The following is a 25,652-nucleotide window of genomic DNA, read 5'->3' on the forward strand; positions in this document are numbered from 1 at the left end:
CTCCTGCCTCTTGCAAAGGCTGCAGTTCATTCAGGAAATGCCCCCTCGTCCTCTGCAGACGAAGAGAGGCAGCTTCCAGCAGCAGTGCCTCCAAATCACCTCCATTAAGCTGATAAATTGCAACACGGTCTTCTACTAATGCATTAAGGAGCTGGAATGCCCCAAATATAATTAAAAGAAAGTTATGCTTGTCTAAACAATGAATAAAATACGCTTTCCATGCTGCCATTGGATGCATCTGTCTGCCTAGTAATTGACAAAAGTAGTAATTTACCAATCAGTCTTCCAGCTATTACTGTAAATTAACTGGGTTTAATTGAAAGCCAAAGGATTGATCTAGTAGAAGTGGAAGGCGTTTAAGTACTAGAAGCTAATATCCATGTTGACTTAAATTAACAGACTCTGAGAGAAGCTCATTACATTCCTCCAGCACCACTGGAAGAAACACAAGTCGTTTTTAGAAGGTGAAAACATATTTTTGCAGGCAGGGCAGCTCTGGGTGCAGTTCGGGGGCAAAGACACTTGCCACTTGTGATTGATACCATCTTGAGCATGTCATCAGGCCTCTAAGTAGCTCGGTTTTCTTTTCCCTAGAATAGCAGCAAAATATTGCTACATAATTATTAGTTGTAAGCATTCACAAGCACTGCTGGTCTCTTTGTCCCAGGGGTCTGTTTAAGAACCACTGATGAAGGCAAGCATTCAAATACTTATTTTCAGATGATAGCTTCAATCTTTTATTTTTTTCTAAACGTGCCCTACGTAGAAAAAAAATTGTTTTAACTAAATATTATTTAAAGTCTCTGCTGTGGCCCACTTGGATTTGGCAAATAAATTTCTGGATGATTTAAAATAACTTGGGCTAGAATTTCCATTTTGATCTGTTTAATAATGGTGGGTTATATTAGTAAATGGTTTTAAAAATAAAAAGCACACCTTAAAAAATCATAAATTCTTATATTTGCACCTAAATAAATAACTCTATTTTTATAAGATCCCCGTGAGTATCTGTTCACAAAGGAAGTGTTTTAAGTTGTCCCCAAGGGCATTTTAAACAAGAAAACACTTGTCGTTTAAGTTTTATTAATAAAAATGTCAATACCAGTCCTCAATTAATTCCAAGGACAATCTGTCCACGGCTGCTGAGTTATCCTGAGAGGCCAGAGGTGTGTGTGTGCTGCTTTGGTGACCTCCCCACCCCTCACTTTTATTCTTCTGGGTGTCGCTACATAGACCTGAATTTGCTGTGGGAAGATCTAAGGTGGCAGCCAGGAAGGTCACTAGCTTGCTTGTTCTTCTGCAGACAGATTTGCAGATGCAAAGTTCAAAGGAGGGAGCGAAGTTAGACTCTTATGGCTTTACAAGATTCCAGGGCCAGTTCTCCAAGCCCGAGGTGACCATCTGGTGACAGCAGCCGCCAGGACCCCCGTAGGATCAAAGTCTGTACCCCGCGGCTCTCCTGCCACCAACTCGGTCTCCACAAAGACCTTCATGGGGCACAAGGGATGAGCCAGGGCTCCAGACGCCCTGCACAAAAGGGCTGCCAAAGACCGTGGTGGCGCCAATGGCATGAATTCTGAGATGTTGCCCTGCTCTGGCCAGACCCCAGTGCTCTGCTGCTTTTTCTGCCTCGTTTTTTACTCATCCAGGATTGATCTTCTGAAAACCACGTTGGTGTGGCTGTCACCCCTCCATTCCTCCTGGCCTTAGAAGGTCCCCACTGACCTCTTGGGTTTGAGAGTGGAAAGGACACTTGGAAACCATTTCTGGCCAACATCCCATCTAACAGTCGACTCTCCTGGAAACCACTCAGCTAAGTGGTGGTCTTGCTTCAGCTTGACCAGCACCAGGATCTGAAGTTCAGCCATGCCCAGCAATTACACCCCTCAACTGGAATGGAGTGTTCTTCACATATGGAGGAGATGGTGGCTTCCATGCGACTTTCATCTGCCAGGATAAATCTGGTCTTTTTTGTATGTGGGTACAGCACCTTACCTAGTGCCCTTCCCAAGACTTCTCCGGTGATTCATTCAGTTGTGCCTCATGGGGAAAGGTGCTCAGATCCCTCACCATCCTGGCTGCCTTCCTTCTGCAAAAATGTGGTGCCTTCAGGGACTATCATTCTCCAGATGTGACGTGGCCTGACCACTGCCCAGCTCCGTGGGGCCATCCCCTCCATTCAGATTTCTGTGAGTCTCTTAAAACAACCCAAGGTTCTTTGTAGCTTTTGTGGCCACCACATCTCCCTGTTAACCTATATTTAATTTTCAACTAACAAAACTCTTAACTCTGTCTTATTTAACCCGTAGTTAATCTAGGTCTCTCCGTTCTATTAAACCAAGTGGTTTTTTGAACCAAGAGAAGGATTTTATATTTTGATCTTAACAATTTTCCCTGAAACCAGCTTGTCAAGATTATTTTGAATCTCAGTGTTGATAAATTCACTAAGAATGTCTTTTTTTTTTTTTTTTTTTACATCATCAAAAGTAACTCATAGTAGAGAGCAGATTTTGGAGTCTGATAGTTTGGTTTTGGATCTTTGGTTCTAGCATTTACTGGCTATTTCAGTTTGCTAATGCTGCCCTTTTGCAAAACACCTTTTGGCTACAAAGTTACAGTCTTAAGGCCATAAAGTATCCAAGGTAAGGCATTCACAATAGGGTACCTTTACTGGAGAAAGGCCATTGGCATCTGGAAAACCTGTGTTAGCTGGGAAGGCATGTGGCTGGCAACTGCTTGCTCCCAGGTTGGCGTTTCAAAATGGTGTTCTCCAAAATATCGGCATCAGCTTCCAACGGCCGTCTTCAAAAAGTTTCTCTAAGCTGCTCTCCAAAATGTCACTCACAGCTTCTCTGCACTGAGTTCCTTCTGTCTGAGCTTTTATAGGGCTCCACTGATTTAACGAGACCCACCCTGAATGAATGGGGTAACACCTCCATGGGAATTATTGGATCAAAGGTCTTGCCCACAGCTGATTGAGTCACATCTCCATGGAAACACTCAATCAATAGGTTCCAACCTAATCAACACTAATATGTCTGCCCCACAAGACTGCATCAAAGAATATGGCATTTTGAGGGACACAATACATCCAAACTGGCACACTAGCTTTAAGTGATCTTGGGATGTCCCTTAGCCTCCCCGTGCCTCAGTTTCCTTATCCTTATCCAGACAGTGGGCATGACAATCATTCTTAAATTGTCTCATTTACCTATTGCTGTGTAACAAGCCACTCCAAACTCAGTGGCTTATGAAACAATTTGTTATTTCTCACGATTCTGAGGCTCAGGGACTCAGGCGTGTCTCAGCTGGCAGTTCTGCTCCAGGGGCACTGCCGGGGTCATTTGTTCAGCTGCATTCAGCTGGCAGCTGGGCTGGGCTGGACAGCCCGAGGAGGGCTCACTCCTGAACTCGGCCTGTGGTCTCCCTTCCCTCCCTGTGATTCCTCATTGTCCACGAGTCCAACCCAAGCCTCCTCAAAGCATGGCAGCACCTTCCCGGAGCAGGAGCAGGAGCTGTTGGCCTTCAAAGGCTAAACCTGGAACTCACACAGCATTGCGTCTGTCTCATTCTATTGGTCAAATAAAGTCACAAGGACAGCCCAGATTCAGGAGGAGGGGAAACAGACTGCACTTCTTTTTGGGAAGAGGGGCAAGCAGTATAGAGAGAGGAAGAATTGGTGGTGGACATCCTTGGAGACCATTTACCACGCACCTATTGTGTTGTTAGAAGAATTCAAACAATTGAATATATGCAAAGCAGTGGGAACAGTGCCTGGTTCACAACACATATGAGTGCTGGCTTTTATTTTTATTCAAGCTGCTGATCAAATTCTATGAAATAAGGAAGAGCCAAGGTGAGAACCATGTTGCAGCCAGTAGACTTCTCATTGCTTGATAGTGTTGGATGGTTTCCTAAACTTTACTGGGTACAGTTCCACCCAGAGGTGAAGACAACCACTAAGGTATTTCAAACATGCATCATTTTTCTCTCATTGCTGTCCTATAAGTTGGTGTGGTTATTCTCATCTCACAAAGAGGAAACAGAGGTTCAGCGAGTAAAGTATCTTCTCCAGCTACTGGCTAGTAATCAGTGAAACCAAAGTCCAGAAAGCCGCCATTTTTCTCTGTCCCACAGGACTGTGTGACATGACTTGCTGACATCTGGAGGCCAAGATCCCTGGCTGTCCTGACCCGCACTGGCCTGGACTCCTTAATCAAAACAGGCAGAGGACCACTTGTCAGGGACTGATTTCCAGGTCAACACCTGCATTGCCCATTTCATTTTTGAAGCCTTCTCATGCTTCCTGGATGTCTTCCATTTTAGAACCCATTCTAAGGATTATACAGAACTTGTCTCCAATTGCTAAGGCATCACTGACAATGACATCAACAACAAAAAACAACTTCCCATTGTTCAGCCCCTAGGGCAGCTGGGGCTCCAGCTGCCCCCAAAGGAGGAGGAGTCAGAACAAGAGGGGCTTCAACGATCTGCCCAAATCCATAGCTGGTAGCTGGCATAAATGGGACTTAAACCCAGGTCCTCTGATTCCAAATTATTATTTTCTTTCCATTATAGTTTGCAAGCTTCCACTTAATCTCTGTGAGTTCCACTTTCTCCAAAGTACAATGGAAATTAATTGTATCTGCCCTTGTAGGGTTGCTCAGAGACTCAAAGGAAATCAGGAATGTTTATTAAACAGATATTTATTGCGCTTCCACCATATGTCAGGCACGGTTCTGGACACTGAGGATACAGACAAAATCCTGACCATGCTAAGCTTACATTCTAAGAGGGGAAGGCCATTTAGCTCCTCACTATCTGTAAAGCACATCACAATAAGAATGAAATATGCTTTTCTACCAAGAATCTAACAAAAGACTGGGTCTAAGTATTCACTCATCCACTCAATTTATTTCTTCATTCAATCATTTACATGCGCATCAGCTATTCCTGGGCATCAGTTATGTGCCAGACACTGTGCTGGGTGGTGGAGGGGAAGTAATAAAATAGGCTGATGAAGGGAGTTTACAATCTAGAATGGAGAACAGACATTGAACAGAGGAGGTGTTATAAAGTAACAGTAGCAGTGATGACAATAGCAATAACGATAATAATGACTACTTGTCCAATTTGAGCAACAATTTAACAAGGTAGGAAGGATGCTCAGTTAATGTTTATGAAATCAACTTGAGCTGCAGGGGGCTGATGAGGTACTGGATGTAAAAGGCGTTCTGATGTGCAGGTGGCTCTGATCTGCTGTAAAGCACAAGTTTGCTTCTGGCCAAACTGACATCATCTTAATTACACCTCAGGTGGTGCCAAGATGAGGACCACGGTGGTCAGAGTCTTGGGGGGCCAAAGCTGTGAGGTCTCCCTGCACTTCTGGGGGTCCGACTTGAGCAGCTATCACCGAAAACCCATCAACCCTGATGCCAGGTCCTCAGTTTCCCTCAGCTGAGAGATGGAGACAACCCAGCCACCTTCTCCACGGCAAGGACCCAGGGCACGGGCTCGATGACAGTATTGCGTTTTCTTTCTTTTTTTTTTTTTTAATGTGCAAGTTTGGCAAACAAGGGCCAGAGGAAAGTGAGAGCTGGCTACATGCCGGAACATTCTCTGTGACCTTCAAGGTCTGGGATCAGATAGCCTCTCTTTCTTCCCCTGGGGTTTCCTCTTTCTTAAAGATTTCTGGTTTTTGATTGTCCAGTATTAATGCTCATTCTTATAAGTGCATCTGCTTTCCATCCATCTTGTCTCTCCTGCTCTCAATCCCAAGCTTTTACCCTAAATTAAATCAAACCTGAAATCAATCTTGTCTCCTACTGCAGAGCTTCCCATCACTTATTTGCCCGGGGGAGGGGGGGGGATAAAAACCAACCCACCTGCTCTCAGAGCAATTTTAAATGGCCTCTGCTAGAACCCATGGCTCCACCAACCAAGACCCCACCTCATGATGTTGCAGTATCACCTCCCACACTCTCTCCCAACATTCTCCACCCCCTTGCTCCAGCCACATGCAATGCATCTAAATGGCCCTTCTGCCTTCAGCCTGGTCCCCTCCTAATGGGTACGTGCTGTTGCCTGGATGACTTTCCTCTAGGAGCTCTGATCGCCAAGTCTTAGTCCCCCAACCTTCACAGCCCCCTCGCACAACTGACAGAATAAGGACCCAAGCAGGGGGATGGGGGGGTGGTAACCAACCCCCCCCCCCCACAATCGCTTTCTGGTCTAACACCTGTGTTCATGCCTATAGGATAAGCCTCATGCCCTATATTCAGAGAGTCTGAGCTCCTCCTTGGATCTCCCTTCCCTTGGCTCATTTTAACCACATTTCCCGAGCATCTCCAATATGCCAGAACCTGCGACACGGAGGCAGACGTGGACGCTCAGAGACTTCATCTAGAAGGGGGAGCCCTTTGGCTGATGCATTCCCTCCCCCGATTCCCTTTCTGTTATCTGAAGAACCCTCAAGAACTGTGGCTCTGTCTCATTCCCTTTTTGGCTTTAGTTTCCCTTTGCCTGTTTAAATTAAGAATTATTTTTAAATATACATCTAACAGATGCCTATAAGTATCACTGGGAGAAATGAAAATAATACAGGTAAAGCTAAAGTTTACTTTATCACAATTCACTCTCCATGCCCACTCCCCAAGAGCTCTACCACACACATTTGATTTCTAGTATTCATTTTCCCAAAATTCCAAAAGTAAATTATTTCAGGTTTATTTCATTTTTTAAATTAAAGTTATATCTGCATGTAATTTCAAGAATCAAGTAGTTCTACAAGGCTTGTTACAAGACACCACATTGACTTCCTCCTCTCCCACTGCCTTAATCTCGACTCTTTTAGATGAATAGGTTTTTGGCATTTGTTTCTAAGTAACATGCTTACATTACTACTTCGTGATTCTGAATTTTAGGCATTGTCTATGGAATTCCCATCATGGAAGTTGAGATGTTGCTTTTAGTCCTTTCCCCAACTCCACCCCCCACACCTGCGTGCCTTCCTGAACCTTTTTGGGAATTTTGGTTATATCAGTCCTCTCTATTTACATTTCCTGTGGTAGACTGAGTCATGCAACCCAGAGAACAACACGTTCTTAAAAGCATCCATTCTGGTGGGTGTGGACCCATTTTAAGTAGGAATCCTGAAGACGCTAGTTCAGTTGGGCTTTAATCTGGATTCCTGCAGTCATTTATAAGCAGAATAAAACAGAGAGAGAGAGAGAGAGAGAGAGAGAGAGAGAGAGAGAGAGAGAGAGAGAGAGAGAGAGAGAAAGCCAAGGGAAGAAGCCAGAAGTCACCAGAACCCAGAGGAGAAAGGAGAAAACATTGCCATGTGTATTGCCATGTGACAGAAAAACCAAGGACCAAGGATCGCCAGCAGTCAGCCCTAGAACACCACAGACTTTGAGGAAAAAGCATCATTTTGCTGATACCTCAATTTTGGACTTCTCCTAGCCTCAAAACTGTGAGCCAATAAATTCCCACTGTTTAAGCCAACCCATTGCATGGTATTTGTTTTAGCAGCTGAGAAACTAATATACAGTCCAACAAAAGGCGTGTTCTCAATCTTAATCTGCATTCCTGTGTGTGTGAACCCATCTGTAAATAGGAGCCTTTGAAGACGCATTATCAGCTAAGGTGTGGACTCATTTGTGAATAGGATCTTGTAAGATCCTATTTAGATGTGATCAAACTGAATCAGGTGGCCTTAACCCTTACCACTGGAGACCTTATAAAGAGCAAGCCACAGGAGGAGACCGAGGGTGTCACCATATGAGGGAGGCAGAGACACATCAAGGCACCCCATGGATTGTGGCGGGTTTGCACCAGAACACTGCCTCCTCCAGAAGAAAGCATGACCCCTCGAGACTATGATTTTGGACTTCTGACCTCTAAAACCATGAGCCAATAAATTCTTGTTTAGCCAACCCATTGTGTGGTATTTGACATAGCTGCTCTGGCAAACTGAGACAAACCCACTTTGGGAAATTTAATTGAAGCCCTTCTCTAAAGGTCCCTTTTGCTACATTTTCTATTCTCTCTTTCTAGAACTTCTACCCAGAGGTTGATTTTCTCTCTAGTTTCCTCTTTGTTATTTTTGCCTTCTTCCACGCTTGTGATATTATATTTCTGACATCTGTGAACTTATTTGTTTTTTGACTTTTCCATTTTGATGACCTCTCTGAGAATGTTAAAGAAAGGTTTATATAAAAGTTTTCTTTGTTCTGCATGGTCTCTGTTGCTACCAACTTGCTTTTTTTCCTGTTTGTTTTTGTTTCTGTCTTATATTGGATTCGTTCTTTAAATGTCTGCTGACCCAAGGCTCTTTACTCCTATTTAGGAATGTTCCTCCAAGAGCCAACTGGAAGTTGCATGAGTGTGTGTAGGGGAGGGGCATGTTTAAATGGTGCGAGTGCAGAGGGGGACCTGTGTGGGCTAGTCCACTGAGGAGCCCCCACTGTCAGTGTGTGTGTGTGTATATTTTTTCCCTCGGCCTATCAGAATCTCCAGCAAAAATCCTTCAGTTTCCTTCCTGGGTCCTACTTCTGACTGCTGGGTCTGGGAGCCAAATGTGGGATGAAAACTGAAGGGCTAATTGGTATGCCTGTAAATGACCAAAGCCTCCGTTCAGTATGGTACTTCCTCTGGTCCAGCATCCTCAACACAAAGTCCTTCCCTCTTATCCTTTCTGGGGAATAAAACTCTAGTCTTCTGCCTGAATGAGAGAGGCCAGCCACCACTTTGCACACTATGTTGGGAGATCTGGGATCTACTTGCTTTTTAAATGGACTTTCAACCAGTTCTCCTGTTTTTAGCTCTTCTTTTGCCCTCATATCCAGAGATACATGGTCCTGTCAATTCCTGAGTCTTTGGGGGTGAGAGGGTTCTGCTTTGCAAACAAGATGGATTTTGTACTCTCTCTGCTGCTGGCTTGGAATTTAGCTCTGTTGGGTCCACTAGATCAGCTACCTCTTGCCCACCTGCTTTCCATCATCCAGGATGCTGCCACTGGGCCTCCCCTCCCGTTCTTTCCATCAGGATGTGTTTATCACATTCAAACATCCTTTTAGTGTTCCTTAGTGGAGTCTTGAGTTGTGGAGGCGCCAGATATGATTTTCAGATATGTCATCCTTAACTGGAAATTCTAATTTAATTTTTTATTTCCTCATTAACTTTAGAAAGCATTATAAAGTGTGTGTGTTTTAATTTCCTTATGCAAAATTTCTCTCTCTGTGTGTGTGCACAACCTCACTCTGTCTCCTTTTGTTCTTAATTTCTAAGTATTTTTTTTTCTTTTTTACTATTGTCAGTGAATGTGTCTCTGTGATTCCATTATTTTTTAAAAATTGAAAACAATGAGTAGTCTTTGTTTCTTTGTTTATATATTTTTCAAAGCTATGTTATCAGGAGCATAAAAGTCTATAGTTGCTCTATTTCCTTGGCAGGCTGTTATTTACATCATTATGACATATTTCTTTTCGGTCTTTTTTGTTCTCATCACCTTTTCAAAATTTTAGTGTTGATAAATCTGCTTTCTTTTTGCTAGCATTTGTAGTTTATCTTTTTTCCATTCTTTTGTTTTTCAACCATTTTTGTGTATTGCTCTGTCTTTTTAAAAGCCAGTCTCCCACTTCCTTTTAAGAGATAGATGAATCTAACCTGTTCACATTTATTCTAACAACTGAAATGTTTGTACTTATTCCTGCCTTCTTATTTATTTAGTTTTTATTTACATTTTTCTCTTGGGTTTTCCTTTCCCCAATTTTGGCCCCTTTTGTATTGATCACATTTTTCCCCTCTTATGTTTTGGAGGTTATACTTTCCATTTCTATTCTGCTCCACTTTTTCAAGGCCAAGAAACCCACAAATAAAGGACCAGAATAATCAAAGATGGAAGGTGCTTCCTCCAACAGTGGACACGGACCAGGCTGATGAACAAGGAATGTGGCAGGAGCTGTCATGGTGCAAGAAATATTTCAAGCAGAAGCCCCTATGGTGGAAAAAGCTGGAATCCTCTATCATTGAGACTGTAAGGGACTGTCTGCCCAAAATGATCGGGGTCATTTATTGGGAAAAGCTGGAGGGGTGCACTTTCTAGGTTCTGTTTTAAAGCACATTTGCCTCATCTTTCCATCTGAGCTTGTGCTCTTTGCAGATCTTGAATTTTCCTTATCTCTACACTCTATGTCCCCTGATGACCCACTTGCCAGTGAGAAGGAGAGAGGGGTAGAGATAGGGCTTTGGAGAGAGAACAAGGAATATGGGCTGAGAGCATAATACCTTATTAGCTCTGGGCAGTGTCAAGAGTGGCTGGATGTCCTTCCTCCTGACAATCCCAGCTGCTGATGCAGCCGGTTGGACAGGGGCTGCTGCCCATGCTGGCCGTCCCGTCACTGCAGACAGTGAGCAGGGCACATTTTTCCAGGAACCAGATACTCAGAATTGGTCCATTATATGTAGTTACAGGTAATTAAATATAAATTTTGTAGGACTATTTCTGCCAACAGATGTGCAGCTGTGAGATCATATGGTATAAGCTCAATGAGTCAAATTTGACAAAGAGTAGCCTGAAATTGGGAACTGTGCAATGGGGCTGCCATAGGCATCAGGCTTTGCTGGGGATGAGGGTGTCATGGAAAGGGGTAATTCCCGAGGCTCCAGTCTCCCAGACAGGTCAAAATGGCAGCCCCAGGGGGCAACAGGTGGCATCTGTTGGGACCTCAGATGCTCCCTGCTCATGGATGCCCTCTTCTGGTTTGGGCTGGGCCTGCTCCTCAGGCCAGGCTGGCTGTGGGGTATACTGATGCTCCCCTGTATTAGCTGCTTCCACCAGATTTGTGAGAAGCCACTGGAGTTCTAGAAAAGGTTAGGTGTGGGAGGTGGAGATGGGAGGAGTGTCTGGTTCCACAATTCGGGGAGGTGGAAGTTCCTTATGGAAATGTAGCTGGTGGATGAGAAAGGCCAATGTTTGGAGCACCTGGGCACATCTTACAGTGCTGGCGGCAACAAGAAGCAGCGACCAATGGGGAAAAGCATCAGACACAAGGGGTTCACCGTGGGAGAGTAATACAGTTTGAGGCTCGATTTGTCTGGGAACCCATTTCCCTGGGAGATGCAACATGTGCCCATGGGCTTTCTAGAAGCAGGAAGGGGCAGCAAGAACATGGGGGGAAAGGTTGTTTCCTTAAGCCATGCAGAGAGGCTCCCTATAGACATTATAAGGAAACATTTTCATTACTGAAGCTGGGGCTGTGTTCAGTAAAAAAAGCTGTAACACCAGGAACATAGGAGCAGGGAAGAAAAAGCACTTTGAAAATCCTGGCAAAATGTCACTGTTGGGGATGGACTCACACCCCCCCCCATAAAGGCAACTCAACTGCAGTCCTGTGGGCATGAGCCCATTTGTGAATGGGACTTGGAAGATATTATTAGTTGGGGTGTGGCCAAATTGTGTCAGGGCCTTGACCCTGTGCCTGGAGGCAGAGCAAATCCAGATGCGGTCAATCAGGAGAAGCCAGAAAATGAGGCAGATTGTCAGGTGGTGGAGGCAGAGACACAAGTCAAGGAGCCCAGGGATTGCAGCAAGCCAGCTCCATCCTGGAGCAAGCATGGCTGTCCAGACTTAGACTTCTAGCCTTCCAAACTGAGAGACAATGAGTTCCTGCCATCAAGCCCACCCATTGGTGGCATTTTCATAGCAGCCCCTGGCAGACTAAGACACACACTCTGACTTGTGCCATTGGCTTGGGTGCTTGGGGGGGTGGTTGGAGGTCCTGAAGAGAGGGTCTCCCTGCTTCCCCCCCTCTCTCAAGCATCACTGAGCCTCCCCTGCAGCCCCAGGATGGTGCCCGTGGGACCCAGGGCACGCACTTCTCACCTGGGGCTTCGTCTCCTCTTTGTCCTTGTAGTAGAAAAGCTGATCCCCACGGAGCACAAACCAGCGCTGCTGCCAGTTCTTCATGATGCTTCTCTGCTTCTTCAGCCAGCCCGCCTTCAGCATGGGACCCGGCCGGTGGGGGCATGGTGGCCGCACTGGGCTCTGGCTCATCTCCCCCATCACCAGGCTTTTGGAGCGGGCTGGAAGCCAAGAACACACACAGTGGGCAAGCAGGACGGTGTGCCTGACATCAGTCCTTGCTCTGTCCTGGCATCCCAGCTGCTTTGTGGCCAGGACAGGGGAGCCCAGTCCAGCAGGACATGAGCGCACATGACCAGCTCCCTGCTGGGTTTGGAAGAGGCAGCTGGAGAGCTGCACCTGTGGGCTAGAGCCAAGGAGGGCGGCAAACATCAGCACCTCATTATCAGCAGCCTGAGGTTGGCCACCTGGGCTGGGTGCACAGCCTGCCGACCTGCTCAGCTTCTGCTCTATCCCTGGGTTCTTAGGCTCTCTACTTCCCCTGTTTTGTCCCTCCATCCATCTATCCACCTAACAATCCATCTGTCCATCCATCCATCCATCCATCCACCATCCATCCATCCATCCATCCAGACTTCCTTCCTTCCATCCACCCACCCATCCACCCTCTCCCCCTCCCTCCTTTCCTCCCTCCCTCCCTCTCTTCCTTCCTTCTTTCCATCCACCCACTTTCCACTGACCCATCCATCCACCCACCTACCCACCCCTTCATTTCTTCATCCATTCATTCACTCACTCACTCAATAGTTCATTAATTTACTCATTCAACAAATATTTACTGATTACCTAGTATGAGCCAGGCACTGTTCCAGGAGCTGGGGATAAAGCAGTGAAATAAAAATCCCTGACTTCCTAGAGATCACATTCTGGCAGGGCTCCTGCTACTCAGGCCTTGCGGAGCTGGTTCCATCTGAGTCTGCTCCTCTGGGGGTGTCAGGGCTCAGCACCCACTGCCCACATCCCCCAAAGCTGCCTCGCTGCTCCCTGGGACCCGCTATCGGGAGATGGGTGCCTGGCAGGGTTGGCCTGCATAGTGGGCCCTCTGCTGCAGTGGTTTGATGTGACTTGTCGGTGGCAGCCTGGCAGGGCAGGAGAACTGTCACTCCCACCCCAGAGCCTTCTGCTCTGCAGGGTCCCTCTTCTCCCCAGCTGACACTTCCAACCAGTGCTCTGTGGGGCTTGGAACTGCCTGCCCCTCATGGTGATGACTGGGGTTCTTGCTTTCTTGGTTCTCCCTCTACTTTCCCCTCCCCTCCCTGCTCCCTCTCTCTTTCTCCGTTCCAGGGAAAGCTTCCCTCCTTTCTCTGGCCAGAAATGAGGGCATGGATGCGGTGGTCACCAGGACGACTGGTGACCTACAAAACTGGACTTTGAGGAACAATTCTGAGTTCAAATGTAAGCACACTTGGGAATTCTTAGATCTGATGGGAACACCTAGCCCCTGCGCCCACAGCTCCTGTATTGCACCTGTGATGGTGTGCCTGTGCAGGTGTGTGGGCCCCTCCTGCTGCACGGGTGTTCGTAGTTCCCTAGGTCTGGCCTGCCTGTCACACTAACCTGGACCTTCCTTTCATGCCTTTCCCACTGAACTCTGCACATGAGCTCCTACACATCCTTCAAGATCCAATTCAAATGGCACCGCCTCCAGGAAACCCTTCTTCTGATTCTCCAGACACTTCTGCCCCTACCAGAACACAGGACACTCAGCTTTGTCAGTTCATCATTTGTGTGGTTGCCTTTCAGCCCCTCCGGCCTGAGGGGCGGGCCTGGGGGAAAATGAAAGTTCTACATGTGACGCCCTAATCCCTGTGCATGGCAGGGAAAGGCTGTAAATCAAATTTGTCAATCATCACAGGATACCCGGGGTTACCTTATTGTTAGGTAAGCCTGTATCTCTTAGTGAAACAGCCCTCATACCACAGATTTGGGATATAATCCCAAATTGACCATTTCTCAATGAGCAAAAAAAAAAATAAAAAATTCCTAAGACCATCCCCTAGCAGGGGTCACTGGAGAACAGCAGAGAGAGACATGGTTAGCAGCCTCTCTGTGCTGGCACCCCAAGGACAGGTGCCGTCAGATGGTCTCCAGCTTTGCCCTCCCCTCCTAGACTGCCCCTTGCCACCCCTCGGCCACTGGTGAGGTTGGCTTTGAAGGTACCAGCCTTGCCTGGGCGACGGCCCAGAGAGGAGGCGGATTCTCTCCATGCCTGACCCAGCCCTGGAGGGGGACCCACCAGCCCTGAGGGCCGCACATCTTCTCCAGCGAAGGGAAGGCACATCTGAACTCCCTGGGGGCTGCTCAGCCCAGCTCCTCCTCCGGGGATAGAGTCCTCTGCAGCCTGGCCGTGCCCTCCACCTGGTGGTGAGATTCTCCCTTACTCCTGATGTGCAGGCTGACACACACCTCGGCCCCCACTCTGGGCTGGCCCTGAGCATGCTGATGCGGACTGAAGCTGCCTCCCCCTGGGTTCCTGAGGGCTGTCTCCCATCCCAGCACATAGACGCGCTGCTCATTACCTAGAGTCCTGTACTGCTGGTATTTGGAGTCTCCCCGGTGTAAATTATTGAACTAAAGAGACAACAGGACCCAGCTGAAGAAATACAGGTGTTGGAGGAAAACGTGGCTCACTGCCAACCTTCTGTGCCTCGGTTTTCTGACCAGCTAATTGGACCCAACTCTGATGACAACATCTGACTTGCAGGACAAGTTCGAAGCAGCAAGAAGGAGGAGGTCTTGGCTCTTAGGAGGAGCCCAGTAACTAGGATGACAATGATCACAATAAGGGAAATGTGCAGTGGGTGTCTCCGTGCAGAGTTCTTTCCCAAAGATGGGCTGGGGGAGGGAAGGGCGGGCTGCTCTCTGGCTGGTGCTTCAAGACACCACCTTCTAAAAATGGCAGAGCTACCCCAGGGCTCTGCTGTCTCTCTGCTTCCCCATCCACAGCCACCAACATTAAACACTCTCATTTGAATATTCCCGTGGCAGGTAGGGCAGGTATAGGATGACAGTAATCCTTTTGGCGGAGTACTAACTGGGTGGGACTTCTTCCCCAGGTCCTTTTCCATCTGCATGAAGCATCCCCCAAGTCTCTTGCCCATCAGATTGTCTCTGGGTGAGGGGCTGGGCGGGCTGGGGAGCAGCGCACAAGATCCCCTCTGCAGAACGTCAGCCCTCTCCCAGTGCTCTCCTTGCAGCTGCCTGCAGCCCCGGCTCTGGTGTGGGCTCTGCAGGGCTCACCCGCTCTGCCACCCCCAGCAACCTGCAGTGTGCTGCCCGCTGAAGGGCAGGTGGGGCTGGGCCCAGGGAACCTGAGGGTGGCAGGAGGGAGCTTTCAGCTCCAGGGCCACAGCCCTCACCTGCCCACTTTCTTCCCCCATCATGAGCTGTCCAGGGCCTGGAGCATGGCTGGGTGTGACACTCACTGATCCCTTTCCAGGGTTCGGGGCTGTGTTAGGCCTTGAGGACCCAAAGGAGGTGCAGGCTGGAGCCCTGGGGGCTTGCCGTCCAGTGGGGAGACATGCACGGGAGAGGAGGGCTAACAGCACCTGGCACTCTGGTGGAGTGGCAGGGCTGAGCAGGTAATGGGGACAGGTGTGTCCCCTTGGCTAAAGAGTTTGCTTCTCTGGGTCTCAGTTTCCTCAACTCTAAAATTCCTTTAATGGGCCAAAAATCAATGCTAAAATTAATCACTGCACCTAGGGTTATTATTATTATTTTTTTAATTAGAGTAACTAGTTTTTTTGTTTTGCTTTGTTTTTTTGATTATTATTACCTGAGCTTTCTAACATGCAGCCAGGTGAGTTCCCTGAGGGGGAAGGCAGGCTGGGGCGATGGATGTGTGCAGGCCTCCACTTTCTGTCCTCATTCTCTCCCTTTCCTCTGCTCAGAGATTATGCAAGTCCTCCCGAGAACCTTCCCACCCTCCGCAGGTGTTTGCGGAGCCCCCCTCCAGAGCCAGACCTGAGCTGGGCCGGGGTCCCCAGTGGGGAGACTGACTCGGGGAACATTCCAGCGCCACATGCCTGCTTCTGCTCTCTGTCTTCTATCACAACACGTGCCTGGTGCTGGCTCATCTGGCGAGACCCCAAGACCCCGAGTGCCACCAGGTCCGGGAATGCATCTGCCCTTCCTTCTGCACCCTCCATGGCATCTGGCACGGGGCCAGCACAGGTAGGAGCTCGACAAAAACAAAGACCCATCAGTGCTCGACCCATCAGTGCTCCCTGACACCATGGGTGCCAGGGAGTCCCCTGCCCCAGCGCAGGGCCCTGTCTGCCCTGTGAAAGCTGAGCTCTCCAGGACCAGGAACTGTGCACACCCAGCCTGGCAGAGAGCAGGTGCCTGGCACATTTGTGCAGTAAATGGCTGTGAGGCCAATGGTGTGCCTGGCCTGCAGTCCCCTCAATGCAGCAAGGATGGAGGGTGTTCTCAGGCTTGGTCCCCAAAACCTGGACTCCAGGCCACCTAAGGGCTGCAAGTCGGGAGGGAGCTGCCTTCAACCTGGCAAGGGGGAAGAACCCACCCTGCATGCAGGAAGCTGGCACTAATCTCCGTTTCAGTGGATGCTGGCATCCCTGAGCGCCACCCCGGCCTGTGGAGGAAAGGAAAGGCCATCTCCTGCTCCCCACAGGTCCAGGGAGGAGCTTCCTTTCCCAGAGAAGCCACACAGGCTGCCAAACCAGCCAAGATTTCCCCCTGGCTGATCAATCACACAGTTATTACTTATAAAGCTGATAAAGCATCTCAAAAGGAAAATGATTATTCTGGTGATTTATTAATAACCACTGCTCCTGTCCTCAGCACTTCCTCTAATCAATTGATTCCGTTCTGTAAATGTTTAAACCCACACTGCAAGTCATGCAGCTCTGACAGTCTAAGGACCCAGAACTGATGGAAATTTCCGGAGATGCCAGCAAGCCCGGCCCAGGGTAAGTTTGTGATTGGGGCAGAGGAGGGTCCCTTCACCCTCCTCAGAGTTGCGGCTGTTCTTCCCATAAGCATGATGATGCCTGCATTCATTCATTCACTCATTCATTCATTCATCCTACATCCAGCTAAAGTACAGAATCCTGAGTTTATTTTGTTCCCTGAGGAGCCCCCAGCCTGGCAAGGGAAATAAGTCACATAGAACGAGGCAGGGATGAAGTAGCCACAGACCGTGTGAGATGCAGGCAAAGGTTGCAGATGTGTGAATAAAGGTGCGGCCTTTTCCACCTGGAACCTGCAGAAGCACCCAGGGGAGGGCACCTCTGAGCTGAGCCAGGGATGATGGCCAGAATTTAGGCCTAACTTGGGGTAGGTGGGATCGGACCTGGCAGCAAGGGCCAGTGTGGCATTTCCTGTGTGGAAACCGACACACACACACACTCACATACTCGTGCAGCTGACAGGCAGCTCCCAAAAGAGTGGTCCACGGCCTCTCCTTCCTCACCTCCCAGTCCCTCGCCAACCCCTTGCATTTGCACGTTTGTCCTCTCCTGTCAGCGCTCTGATCGAATCCACTCGTTTTGCTGCAGATCTCAGCCTGCGCACCCCTTGGTGGCACGGGTCACTGATAACCACCTCTGCCTCTCGAGACTCTCCCTTCCCTCAGTCCTGCCGCGGTCACTCCATCTCTTCCTGCTTCTGCCCAGTCTGCTTCTGGTGTTGACTCCTCTGTGCCCCAGAAAGCCCTGTTGTTCTCGGGGCAGCCCCAGCTTCCCTTGTCTACCACAACTCCCAGCTCTCAGACTCACACGTCAAATCACCTGTAGGATATCCCCAGATGTCCCCAACGACCTAAACCCATGTCCAAAGTCAACGCATGCACTTCTTCTCTAAACTTTCCCTTCCTCCTGCTTTCTCATTGATGGCGCCCACCATCAACTACCCTGGATAGCTAGGAGTCGTTTTGGACATATCCCTTCCCTTCAGACCCAATTGGTTCACAAATTCTGAAGATCCTCTCCCTGCATTGTCCTTCCTTTCCATTTCCCCTTTATTGATTCAATTTAAATATCCACCATCCCTTGCCTGGACTACTTCCTGAAGCTTATCTTCAGTCTTCCAAGGGATTTTCCAAAATAGATATGCAGCTGCCAGGGAAATCTTTCTAAAATAAAAGACATGGTAATTTTATTCCTCTTCTCAAAAGTAGGCGGTAATTACTATGTAGAGTGATGTTCAAAATCCTAACTTTCCCACTCATCTTATTATCTATCCAGGCTAATGGTTGCCAAAGGTGTCTGTATGGTACACTGATGTGGGGGCATCAGAAACACAGACCTCCAGATCTGCTGAGTCAGAACTTCTGGAGATAGAACTTGGGAAGGTGGGTCTTTAAAGCAACAGGTGATCCTGATATAATCACTACCCACAGCTCTAGGCTCACAGGACCACTTTTCATCAGAATGCTCTTCTCTCATATTCACCTGTGTGGTGGTGACATTCATGTGTCAACCCGGCTAGGGGATGGCATCCAGCTGTTTGGTCAAGTAAGCACTGGCCTGATGGTTACTCTGAGGGTACTTTGCAGATGGATTTAAATTGTTAGTTGGTTGGCTGCATCTATGGCTGATTGCATCTACAATCAACAAGGAGATTGTCTTCAGCGATGAAAGAAATCTCCTCAACTTATCAGTTGAACACCTTAAAGCAAGAACTAAGGTTTCCAGCAGCCAGAAAGAAGAGCTTCCATCTCTACTACAGCCAGCCAGCCAGCCCTGCGGAATCACACAAACCTCCATCGGAGTTCCCAACCTGCACCCTGCCCTATGGAATTCAGAATCACCCATCCCACAGTCCAAGTGTGGACAAGCTTTATCACCTCCATGTGGCCCTCCCAGAGTCATTCATTGAAATTAGTCTCTTTCTTTTCACGTTTCCTTCACTTTTCAAATAGCACAAATAGCAGCCTATCATCTAATATTATTATTCGTGTATGGGTTCTACCTCTCCCACAAGACTGAGGACCCCTGAAGGGTGAAGAGGGGGCCCCTCTCATCTCTGTGCACTGCGGATGCCTCCGAGTCAGGCGAAATAATGTAATTGAAAGGGAGGCCTGGGCAGAGGGAGTGCGTGTGTGTGTGTGTGTGTGTGTGTAAGAGAGTACGTGTGTGTGCATGCATGGGTGTTTGAGTGTGTGTGTGTTTGCAAGTATATGTGAGTGGGAATATAAGTGTGTGTGCCTAAGTGTGTGAGCAAGTGTGCAAGTGTGTATAGGTGTGTGTGTGTGTTTGGAGCAGTCCTGTGTTCAGACTCCAGGGGTCTCGGCGCAGGTGGTGAGCTCACAGGGAGGGGGGACCCTGACCCAGGCCTGCAGAAACCCTCCAGGAGCGAGGGCAGCCTGAGTGCCTCACAGGGAGACGGGAAGTGCTGTAGGGAGAGCAGTAGCCCATCCTCAGAGATATTTAGGAGGTGAGATAGAGGTGGAGGGTGAGAGAGGCCAAGGTCAAGGTCAAGGATTTTTCCCATCGGGAAAGGAGGAGGAGCAGGTCTATGCAGGGCTATGGTGAGTCAATTTAAACATCTTAAACTCCAGTTGTCTCAGATATCCAAGAAGGAAGAAGGTCAAAGCCTGGAGTGCAGAAGGTAAGGCCGGACTGGAAAGTCCAGTGGCTATGGTCCAGTGTCCAGCACACAGCTGGCGCTCAATAACGGTAAGTCAGCACAGTCACTGTTCCTTGAGTGCTTATCCACTGTCTGCAATGGAGCAAACGCTTACACAAATTGCTTCCCGTAATCCTTACACCAAGATGTTACTGTTTCTCTTTTCCAGATGTGCGCACTGAGGGTTAGAGAGCTAAGTAGCTCCCCGGGGGCCACGCTTGCTAGTAAGTGACACCGCCTGTTTAGGATTGGGCCTGCCTAATGCAGGGCCTGAACAGTTAACCCCTTCAGGAAGCCACCGGGGATATCTGGATATCTGGGAGAAGAGGACTTCGGTCCCACCCCTGAGAGCTCGCAGCAGGGGACTGGAAGTGGGAGGGAAGCTTTTGAAGGATGCTGGGAAGGAGCATCCGAGAGGCGGAAGTGCACCTGGGGAGAGAAGGGTCGTAGAAGACAGAGAAAGGGTGTTAAGAAAGTGGTGGAGAAGGTCAAGCAAAAGCAGCTAAGGCCCAGGGAAGGAGTGGCAGGGGGGCTGGGAAGTGGGGAGATGGGGTGCAGGAACCCCATTACGGAGGGTCAAGAGAGGAGGGAGGGAGAAGTACAGCAAGGGATCTGGAGGTCTCAGAGACTTTTCCTGCCAAGGAGAGGAGCAAAGGGGATGGTCTCTGGAGGGGAGCGTGGAGCCAAGACAGGGCACTGCTTTTCAAGATGAGAGGGACCTGAGCATGTTTAAGTGCCAACGGGTGAGGGCCTTTTAACCGGGAGACGGTGAAGTCTGGTCATGGGGTGGGCGTAGAGATGGATCAGAGAGGGAGTTTTCTGGAAGGCACAAGGATGTGGAGCCCGGAGCTTCGGTTGGGGAGGGGTGGGGAGTCAGCCTGGGATGGCAGGACCCTTCCCCGCCAGCAGTGGCAGGGGACCGGGAGACTCCGTGGAGGTGGTTGGGGATCCTGCTGCAGCCCAAGAAAGACCTCATCCCAGGTGCTTGTCACTGCAGCTCTGCTTGGGGGCTGCTGGGGGTTCAGAGGGCCAGTCTGCACCCCACGATCCTCTTTGCAGTCAGCCCTGATGCTACATTTCTTCCCAAGTAGACCTGAGACTGAGCCGCCTCTAAGGGTTTCAGGTCAGGGGTGCCTCACATGAAGGAGGAAGAAAGCCAGCCCAAGAAGGAGAGTGCCTGGAAGTCTGCAAGAAGGACTTCCTTGCTTTCTTTTTTTTTCCCTCTGCTCCCTGATGCCCAGGATTGCCTGGGATGAAACCACAGTTGGTTCAAACCCAAAGGTCAAAACCCTGGGTGTAAGAAAATGGAATCCAAGTACCAAAAGGTTCATTCAAAATTAGAGAAGGGCAAAAGGGCTGTGCAGCTTCGAGACTTTCCTAAGACAACCTGGGGTACAGGGCCAGTAGATGAGGCACTGATTCACACTCTTTTCCTATCAAAGAATCAAGACTCTCTGGTTTCTCAGAGCTTAAGGGCTTGAGGAAGTGACTCGGCAATTTACAGAAGAAGAAATACCAATGACCAATGAAGATGTGCAGGGGTGCTGAACTTCAAAAGTACAGTAATGGGGGAACACAGATCATAGCCATTGGAAGTTACAGTGCTGCATACAGGAAGTGGGCCATATATTTTTATTATTAAAAAAGTGTATACCCCGCAACCCAGAAACTCTGCTTGTCATCTCTATTCTACAGAAAGACCCACACATGTACAAGGATGCCCACTGGAGCACTCTCTGTGATACCCAAACATGGAAAACACCCAAATGGCCATCCAATAGGGCAGCGGCCAACTAAACCGTGCCATATTCCTACTACAGGATGCAATGGAGAAGTTAGAAAGAATGGGATCAATGTATACGAGCTAACATGGTTGGCTTCCCTTTGTAGCAAACACTTCAGAAGAGGTGTCTCCACCCCCTTTCTCTGATTCTCTTTTGCATCCTCTGCCATCAGCCTCCCCTACCTCTCCTCCACCGAGACTGCTCTATCTGGGTGGCCAGTGACCCTCTCAGTGCTGAATCCAAGGCCAGACCTGTTGACCCACCAGCAGCACCTGGCCTCTGTCTGGGCCATTTTCTCCCCCTGGGTTCTCTCAGGGATTGGCTCCCACCCCCCACTAAAGAGACATGGTCAAGTCTGAGTCCGTGTTCCCGGGGGGGGGGGGTGAACCCCATTGCAAGCAGCACCTTTGAAGATGTCATTAGTCGTTAAGTGTGGTCAGAGTGGATTAGGGTGGGCGTTGAGCCATGTGAGTGGAGGCCTTACAAAGGGAGGAGAGTCAGACGCAGCCAGAAGCCAGAAGAAGAAAGCAGCAGAAGCCAGAAGTGCAGGCACCGCGTGACAGAGGCTTGCCATCACCACAACCCTATAGACTCCGAAAGAAAGCACGGCCTTGCTGTCACCTCGATTTGGGATGTCTAGTTTTCAAAACCATGGGACAATAAATTCCAGGTGTGTAAGCCAACCAGCGTGCGGTGTGTGTCCCAGGGGACCGGGCAAACTGAGATGGGTCCAAGGCCCCAGCCCTGGGGTGCCCTCCCCCTTCCCCGGGGCTCGCTTTCATTCTCCTTCCTGACCTCCCAGGGTTGGGAGTCCCAGAGCTGGCCCTTGGGCCTTGGGACCTCCTCTCCGTCTACACTCTCCATCTACACTCTCCGTCTACACTCACCTTCTGGGGGAGTTTGGCCAGCCTGAGGGACCTAGGCCCATATGAGGATGGACCCTGCAGAACTCTCCCACGACCTCCGGACCCACCCGTGTCCTGCCTATCTGACACTTCCTCTTTGATGTCTAAGAGTGACCTTGAACCTAAAGCATCCAAAGCTGAATGGCTGATTTTTTGCTGCTCCGAAGCCTTCTCTTCCACATCTTTCCAGCCCGGTAGATGGAAACACCATCCTTCAGGCCTCCCTGACCACCCTTCTAAAACAACCCCCTCACTCTACCTTTCCTGCTTTATCCGATCATTTACTTAAATTTGATTACCGAAGTGGAAGAAAGCAAGTTGCAGGACTATGCCTAAAATATAAAGCTATATGAAAAGGGGAAGAAAAACACAAACCCCAACAAAAAAAAAATTGCAATCTATTTTTAGTAGATCGGTATGTTTGCATAGCATTTAGATCTGGGAAGGCACATGTCACATGTGCAGCAGCGATTATCTTTGTGATGGGGAGGACAGAGCTTTAAGGCTGTACATTTTTCTATAGGGAAAGAATCTGTGTATTGCTTATGAAAATGCAAATGAAAACTTTCAAACGGAACAGCTCTTTTGGAATGGAGCTGGATGCCGTGAGGAGATCCAAAATAGCGATTAAAATGTCCAATGACTCAATAAATGTTTATGAGTATTTATCTGTGACAAGAACCATACGGGGCTATGGAATGCAACAAGACGGATATGACCCCTGCCTGCGTGCAGCTTCCGGGCTAGCAAGAGCAGCTAACATTAAACAAATTAGCATGTGGGGAACAGAAGATGCTTGCCTGAAGCATCCAGGAGAAGTGGGGCAGAGCACTGCTCATTAGCTCAAGGGGCCCCCCTCTATCGGCATCCCCTCCTTCCACAGTGGATGGGGTTGACTCAAGCCTGTCCCTTCCACCCCATGTCTGGCACTATCAAGGGGTTCAGTGACGGAGTGCCCATCCCTCCACTCACCCAACAGGGAATCCCACATTGGCAGCCCACGACACTTAGAAATTGCTCTTGGACAAACATCAGAGATACCCTACGGAGTGGGTAATGGTGCTCTGCCCAAATTCCCTTGGACCCCTCTTTCCTCTTTTGTGCCCTCCCCCACACTTCATGGTGCTTTAGCTCCAACAGCGTACCCCGAGCTGGTTTTGCCCATGCAGAGGGAGAACTGGAAGGGTCTCGGAAGTGATGCCAACCCCCTGGCTCAGCTGGCTGCCTCGCTCCCTGTTGGGATTCACCGGAGATGTAGTTTACACTTTGGTTTCCCTGCAGATCAGGCTCCCTTTGCCGGACTTTGCGCCCCAGCTGGGCTTCTCCGCAGGGGAACCTCTTTAATAAATCCCTGGGAATGAATCTGCGGGAGAACCCCACCTCTCGCACCAGGCAACAGCAGCCCCCAGTTTTTGCAAGATGTTTTGTTTGTGCTGTGGCACAGGCCCTTGGGCAGCTGTGGGGCATCCTGGCACTCGTAGGAAGGTCAAGGGGTACGTCCCCTCTGTGGGCTCCGTTTTTGGTCTCTGGGAAATGGTGCAGCCCCAAGAGCAGTGAGAAGTGGCTGCGAGAGAGCTAAAGCATGATTGATTTATACAAGTCAGTGGGATTTTGAAGCCTGGCCGGGGAAAGAGCACGATGGAGTGCAGAGCTGAATTGATTTAAAGGGTAAGTATCGAGGCTGAAAGATGGATTGAAAAGAGAGAGGTGAGGTAATGGAAGGGGCACTCTGGAGGGGCTAGGATGAGACGGCTTCATAAAGTTAATGCAATTTGCAGCCAAGGGTGAGGGCAGCCTTCCTGCAGGGTCCCACGATAGCCTGGGAATATTGCAAAAGCCTCAGATGATTTATTACCCTCTGGTTCCTGAGTGCATGCTACCTTTTTTTTTTTTTTTATTTTTTTTGAATTTGTTACTTAGCTTTCTTTCTGGGCTCCATTTGGCCATTTGTTCTTCCCGAGGCCCCTCTCTGAGGGGGCCTCAGTTCAAGGTCCAGAAAACTACAGACAACAGGGCACACAAACCTACTCACCATAAGTAAAAAGAACTGAATTTGTAAAATAGCAGGGGGGTCTAAGAGGTTCAGATTTTTTCCATGATTATTTAATGAATTTTAAAAAAATCAATATAGAATAATCACATTCTTAAGTGACTTTGTATCGGCTCTTCCTTGGTCTGTCTTTGGGCTTGGCTGATGCTGGTTTTTGGCAGGGACAGTGTGTAGGAAGCACAGATCACGGGGCAGCCAAGGTGACAGCTGTTTGATTGCAACACCCAGGCTCCTGGATCTGTGCTTCCGTGCGGTGCTTACTCCCAAACTCAATGGGCCTATCACACATTTATTTATCCATTCATTGAGTGTTTATCTGCCCCGGCTGTGCATCTATACTGCTAACCACAGGGGCCTGGGGATGGAAAGACACATGCCTGTCCTAACGGAGCCAAACGGTGAGGGGGACGAAGACACAGAGACCCAAGTGTCACTGAAGATGGTGTGTGCAAAGTGAAGTGGGGGCATGCAGGAATCCGGCTGGGGGGCTTGGGTGGCCAAGGAGGGCCAAGGGCCACGGCTGGCTGGCTGGGGTGAGCCTCGGAGGGCTGGGGTGGGCAGCACACAGGGGCAAGTGAGGGTCAACCAGCCCTGATTGTCACAGGATCCACTCCCCAGCCCTGGAGCAGACATACCCTGACTACTCTGGATGAAGGAAAACCCTCCCTCTGAGAAAGAGAAGCCTGAGCGACCTCTTCTAACATCTGCCCACCACCCCCAGTGGGTCCCACTTGCTGTGGCTCCTTTCAAGAGGCCGAGCCCCTTGCTCTGGGTGGAAAGGGGTTTGGCAGCAACTTTAGTGGTCACGGAGAATCAGGGTGATCTAGAAAGTACCATGTGCCCTGCTCAGCCGAGTCCTGGCTTCACTTCCCATGTACTCCTTGCACCTCGTTCTTTCCAAACCAACTCCGGCTCTTGCATGGCTCCACTCTGCACCAGTCCTCTGCACTTGCCCTGACTCACTCCTGCAGTGTCAGTTCAGTTATTTCCTACAGCATGAGGATGTTGCTAGTCGGTTCTCAAAGCAGTGTCTGGCTTCTGTCCTTTAAGCCACCCCATCCCCCTGCACTTTGCCACACTGTATTGACTTGTGATGGCTGGGAGGGTGCCCTCCTCATTTCTGAATCCCTAGAATTTAGCACAGAGCCACTTGAGCAAAGTTTGTCGAATACATGAATGACTGGAATCCTCAAATTCAAAGAAGATGGGAAAAGATCAAATCCAAGAGATCTTGGGCCTCTGCAGATGGTCTCCTAGGTTTGGCAGAAATCCACCAACAGGATGTCTCATGCCGGTGGCCTGCTTCCATGTGATGAAACAGTTCAAGGGAACAGGGACAGAAAGGCAGCTAAGGGGAGCCTCAACCCCCCACAGTGCGGCTCTTGCTTCCCTTTGCT

The 25,652-nt window shown here is 49.1% G+C and overlaps 1 protein-coding gene across 3 annotated transcripts in view; it reads right to left on the bottom strand.

Annotated features, from left to right (window-relative positions):
* Window positions 1-25,652, bottom strand: part of ARHGAP22 (Rho GTPase activating protein 22) — a 214,898-nt gene that overhangs the window by 131,947 nt on the left and 57,299 nt on the right. For all 3 annotated transcript variants that reach the window (XM_037803745.1, XM_037803743.1, XM_037803744.1), the window contains exon 2: window positions 11,888-12,087. In XM_037803745.1, coding sequence (XP_037659673.1) covers window positions 11,888-12,087 — 200 coding nt within the window. The remainder of the gene's footprint in view (window positions 1-11,887; window positions 12,088-25,652) is intronic.

The sequence above is a fragment of the Choloepus didactylus genome, chromosome 15, assembly GCF_015220235.1.
Source record: "Choloepus didactylus isolate mChoDid1 chromosome 15, mChoDid1.pri, whole genome shotgun sequence".
NCBI lineage: Eukaryota > Metazoa > Chordata > Mammalia > Pilosa > Megalonychidae > Choloepus > Choloepus didactylus.